Below are 5903 nucleotides of genomic sequence, written 5' to 3' on the forward strand. Positions count from 1 at the left end.
TGTGTGCGGCTCAGAATTTGTTGAAGGTGTGCGGCCTGGTTGAAGGTGTGCGGCCGGCTTAGTGTGCGGCTCGAAGTATACGGCTCGGTGTGTGCGGCCCCGGTGTGCGGCCGTCTCGGGTGTGTGCGGCTCGGGAGTGTGCGGTCGGCTCGGACGTGTGCGGCCGTCTCAGTGCGTGCGGCTCAGCAGTTTCTCGTGTGCTGAAGGTGTGCGGCTCAGAATCTGTTGAAGGTGTGCGGCCCGGTTGAAGGTGTGCGGCCGGCTTAGTGTGCGGCTCGAAGTATACGGCTCGGTGTGTGCGGTCCCGGTGTGCGGCCGTCTCGGGTGTGTGCGGCCGGCTTAGTGTGCGGCTCGGGAGTGTACGGTCGGCTCGGACGTGTGCGGCCGTCTCAGTGCGTGCGGCTCAGCAGCTTCTCGTGTGCGGCCAGCGCCTTTATAAAAAAATTCAAAGCGGAATTGAGGTTGCAGGGGATCGAACCTTGGACCTCCAAGTCATTGCCCAAGCGCCTAACTATCTCGGCTAGCCAAGCCCTTGTGAATTCACTTCGAAATTTTCCACTTAACCACTCACTACCGCTTCCAACTTTCGCATTTTTTTCATTTTCAGCCAAAAATTAATTTTCCTTTAATTTTAAATTCCTTTTTCAACCAAAAAAAAATTAGTTTTTAATTTTTGACTTTTGACTTTGACTTTTAAAAGTTGATCTTTGACTTTAAATTTTGACTTTCTCGGTTTTTAAGTCAAAGGCCAATTAAAAAAAAATATAACAAAAATTAAAAAATAATAAATAAATAAATAAAAAATGAGTTCAACATCAATTCCGGTAAATGAAGTTTCATGTACTCTATCTTGTAAAGCTACGATTAAATTTCTTCGCGAACAAATTGATTTATTAAAAAGAGAAAATGAGGACCTCAAATACGAAGGCTGTACTCTTAGGAAAGGTCAGAAACTGTTAAAAGCTCAATTAGAGGCCAAGACTAAGGACTTTAGGAAATTACAAGAAGATTACAACAACAAGTGTGAAAATTATGATCACATTAAGCGCAAACTTGCTGCTGTAACTGAAGAACTTGATGTTTTGAAAATAAAGTGTGGAAAAACAGATGTTAGTTTCAAAAATTATACTACATCAAGTAAGACAGTCGAGTCCTTAGTAGAAAATCAATTGAGTTTTAAAGATAATCAAACCAAGGGTCTAGGGTATCACAGTGTGCCCCCTCCTTTTAATCACAACTATAACCCACCCTTGAGACCAATGAGGAAGAAATGCCTGCTCAGTATGGCAAAGCCCCTGCTCTAGATTCAGTTAAGACTGAACAATTAGGGCCAACTGAGTGTGTTGAGCTGAACGATACTAATGCTTCTACTTTATGTGCAGGTAAAGTAGCAGAGGATGAGAACAAGGAGAACACCATTGAACAAACCAACATCTCCTTGAACTCTGAATCTGTTGTTGCGAACTCAATTGCTTCTGATCAACATGTTGTTGGTAAATACAGACCACCATTTCAAGCTAAAAAGAGTGCCTGTTGCAACTGTGCGTGTGGGAAAAGCAAGAGACAAGGCAAAGATACGCCACCAGGGGCAGGAAGAAACAACTCCACAGTGAAGAAAAGGACTTGTTTTCACTGTGGAACACCTGGACACATTGCCAGAAATTGTCCAAATCGCACATACGTTCCTTACTACGCACAAGGCTGGCAGAACGCGCCAAGAGGGAGATACTTCAAAAGAAACCCCTCAAGGTTACGTTCAGACCATGACGACTGGAACGCGCAGAAAGCCAAAAATCAATCCCACAAGGTCAAGAAGGGAAAGTCGGCCAAGAAGCCAAATCCAAGAGATGCTCCCGTGAAGCCAAAATCAAAGTCATCTCAACGGCCAGCTTCAAGATCAAAAGCAAGTACTGAGCCACCCATTAGATCGAAAAAGAAATGCACTACTAGAAAAACAGCCTTTTACGACGCTCATTGCGCGTCGTAAAAGGCTCAGACTACGCGCAAATGCGCGTCAAGGAAGGCCCTATCATAAAGAGAGACGACGCGCATTTACGACGCTCATTTACGACGCGCAATTACGAAACGCGTTTACGACACGCAATGCGTATCAAGGAAGGCCCTGTCATAAAGGAAGACGACACACATTCTCATTTCGTAACCTTACGACGCGCGTGTTAATGACACGCAATGCGTATCAAGAAAGCCCCTGTCAAGAAAGGCCATGTCATAAATGAAGATGACACACATTTTTGCGTATCGTATATTTAAATGTTTAAAAAAAATTATATATTTATTAATTTTTATATTAAATTTGCATTTAATTTCTCATAATAGAAATAAAATACTTTTTTGATAGATTTACTAATTTTCAAATTAAATAACACATTAAAAGTCTCATAATACAAAATAAAATACCATAAACAATAAAGATAATTCATTGCACTAAGGACCATGTTAACAAAAGAATATAACATTATATACCATAAGTACCCTCAAGTAATCAATCTCTTACAATGTTACTAAAAATACCCTCAAGTAATCAATGTCTTACAAAGTTAAGAGACTTAGATACTCAGTTGGTATGTAATATGGCACTAAGAAGCCCAAAAATTGTTTGTGTTTTTCCTGTTCCTGGTGGATCCTACATGGACAAAAGGTAAAGAAGCTGTCGCATCAAACCAATCAAGAAACAAAATATAGACCTTTTAGTTTATGTTTCTTGTGTACTTAACAAAAACAAGACTTAATCAAGAAAAAAAAAATATAGACCTGTCCCTAACCTTCTGTGCTGTGGAAAAAGCTAATCCAACCAAACCTCTTATCCTACCAACCTCTTTCTCAACTACAGCCTTCAACTTAGCATCAACCTGAAACCAAACTCATTTTATACATTAACCAATTATAAAACACTTCATATTAATATCTGAAAATTTTAACTAATGACAAAAATAAGAGGTTATTGGAATCGGAATAGGTGATTCCATCTTTGTACTACTTTTGGAATTCACTTCATTTTGCTTTAAGATTCCTGATGTCTGAAACAAATCATAACCACACAATGCAAAAATATAAAAGTCAAAAGTCAAAAAAAGACGAACTTCACATAAAAAAATACCCATAGACTATCATTGCAAAAAAGACGAGCTTCACATAAAAAAATACCCATAGACTACCTTGATTTAAGAGGAAATAGAAATAAGTGGTTAATAATGTGTGGCCCAACAGAAGCTTCACGGTTTCTATCAGCAAAAAAGTACAGAAAACATGAGAATTTAATCATTTATATATTGAAATTTGTTAAATATGAGGAATGATATAACTTACAGGAAAACGATCCCAAACAAGGTGACCATCATTTGGTTTGAGGTGATAATAAGAGCATCCAAAAGCAACAGCAGCCACACCAATGTAAAAGCATGTCCAACCACAAAGCTCACCTTGTAGACTTTGGCATTTTATACCAGGCAGAATCAGGGGCAATATAAACCTGAGAAGTGGATGCTACTTTGTTTAATTGTAGTTATCACTATTATATAGGTCATCCATAAAAGTTAAAAGGTACACCATTTGAAAGAGAAAACAAGAAAAAGATAAAAAGTGTTATCTGTTAAGGATGAAAAGTGGAAAGAGTAGCTCTTTAAAAAGATTGACAAAATCAGAAAATATATTTCCGTTGACTTGTTAACACAAACCCCTCGCTTTATCAATCTTTTATAAGTATATCATAAATCCAAAAAGTTATCTACGTTGAAACCCAACAAACCAAGTTTCAACAAACATAGAAATGGATATGGAACACCCATGTTAAAATATATACAAGATGAAGGGCATAATTGTCAATCTACCATCGACATATCCCAGGTGCTTCTGTCCTCAACATTGATATCGCCTCTTCATACTCTGAAGCATATACAAACCCCCACAGCTGCACACATTGACATTCATATCAACTCAACTTATGCAAACTATTTATATTAAATTACACTTTTGGTCCCTGAGAATCTCTAATTTTCCTGATTTTGGTCCCAAAAAGTTTTCTCTTGCAACTTTAGTCCTTATTTGACTATTTTTGGTCCCGAACCGTTTTTTCAATTTTGGTCCCCAAAAATTCTCTTACAATTTTGGTCCTTTGAAATTTCTTGTAGAGTTTCAGTCCTTGTTCTAAGTAAGATGACCATTTTTGGTCCCTGAGTATTGCTGATCTTTTCAATTTTAGTCCCAACTCATTTTACTTGGAACGAAGAGTAAAAACATTACAAAAACCTCAAATAAGGATCAAATTTGCAAGAGAATTTTGTAGGACCCAAATTGAACAAAATCAGCCATACTCGAGGACCAAAAATGTAATTTTTGCAAAAATAAGTGAGAGAAAGCACCTCAATTTCCTTCACTTCAAATTCTTGGGTGTGTGACAAACAAGAGTTACCATAAGTTTCTGAGGCCAAACTTGACCCATTCAATCTGGGGAAAAAAATATGCAAATTGCCAAATTACCATATTATCCCTCAAAAAGAAAAATAGGAATGATGCAAGTGCAACACTCTTACAAGTCACTATCGAGATACAATGCAAAATGATTTCCCCCACCAAGCGCTAAATACTCAGTTGAACAAAGAGTAAAATACCGATTCACCCCTAATAAATGCACAATTAACATAATAAATCCCAAATAAATATTAAAATTATAAAAGATTTTTTTATATATTATCAAGAAAATGCAGTACCTGTGGGGCGATATATAACAGGACGCCCTGGTGTATTTGTAAACACAAATGTATCATTCGATACCTGTATAGTATTTACTCATCACAGTGAAAAAGGGTAGAAAAGTCTTTTGTCAACATATAGAGAAACGAACTTAATTAAACAATTACAAACCTGGTATCTTTTCTTTGTTGATGGTTTCAAAGGTGCCTCAACTAAACCACCAAACACTGCACCTTTACGATCTCCAACAACCTAAAAATGTTTAATCAAGTTTCAGTTAAAGGGTAAAGTTGACATTTTGCATAGTTACTGAAGACAAGATATTACCAGTAGACTTAACCCAGGGTAAAGATTGCTTCTTCTATATAAGGTTGAAAGAGATATGCCATGCCTCCATGTACTAACATATAAAAAAGATAATGATATATCAAGATTCAAGAATAATGTGAAACTGAAAATATGAAGAAGATGAAGTTTTACCTGTATAGTAAGACCCATTTCTTTCCTTGACTGAGAACAGGGAGTGCAACATAAAGATCAGAACGTGTATTTCTGTCATAAGTTGTGAAGGTTCTGACATTTTTGGAAGTTTATTAGAAGGAAAAGATGCAATCACATTTTGTACAGGAACCCCATCATTAGTTTCAAATTGAGAGCTTGTTTCTTTCATGTCATCAATCTTTGATTCAGTGTTTACTTTCCCAGATGCATGAGATCGATACCCACTAAACCTAGCAGCTTGTGAAAGAGCCTTGCTGAGTGACTGTTTGCCCTTAGAGAATAGACCTTTCTTTCCATTGTTGTCTTTTGAAACGTTTGGGGATGATGTGTCATTTCTGTAGCTAGTTACCACTTGGTTTTCGTTCCATTCTGAATATTCAGACTCATTTTCTGATCTTCCTGGTGATAAGAATGAGTAGAGAAATGCGGTGAAGGAGGAAGTATATGGCCTATCAACCAAGATCAATCTCTCTGTAGCCCTACGCAAAACCCTCCATGGTATCAAGCTCAATCTCTGTAGCCCTACGATCTGCCATGTCCAAATCTCTCTCGTCCTCCAAAGAATCGTCCAACCCAACCGACCTTCATAGCCATTTCTATTGATTTCCAACTCGATATCATAAATTATGTTTCGACATGAGAGTGTGGGGAGGTTTCAAGAAGAACAGAGCAGAAGCAACAACGCAAACGAT

The 5903-nt window shown here is 37.9% G+C and overlaps 1 protein-coding gene across 1 annotated transcript; it reads right to left on the reverse strand.

Moving 5' to 3' along the window:
• Positions 1-3807: 3807 nt before the first annotated feature.
• LOC145013606 (uncharacterized) lies at positions 3808-5346 on the reverse strand. Its single transcript, XM_078972198.1, has 8 exons — positions 5336-5346; positions 5191-5283; positions 5038-5110; positions 4882-4962; positions 4728-4791; positions 4551-4638; positions 4380-4464; positions 3808-3928 (listed from the first exon to the last, which is right to left on the reverse strand). Exons 1-8 carry the CDS (start codon positions 5344-5346, stop codon positions 3845-3847), a joined length of 579 nt encoding a protein of 192 aa, XP_078828324.1. The 3' UTR covers positions 3808-3844.
• Positions 5347-5903: the final 557 nt, after the last annotated feature.

The sequence above is a fragment of the Lactuca saligna genome, chromosome 1 (genome assembly GCF_052625555.1).
Source record: "Lactuca saligna cultivar CGN05327 chromosome 1, ASM5262555v1, whole genome shotgun sequence".
Classification (NCBI taxonomy): domain Eukaryota; kingdom Viridiplantae; phylum Streptophyta; class Magnoliopsida; order Asterales; family Asteraceae; genus Lactuca; species Lactuca saligna.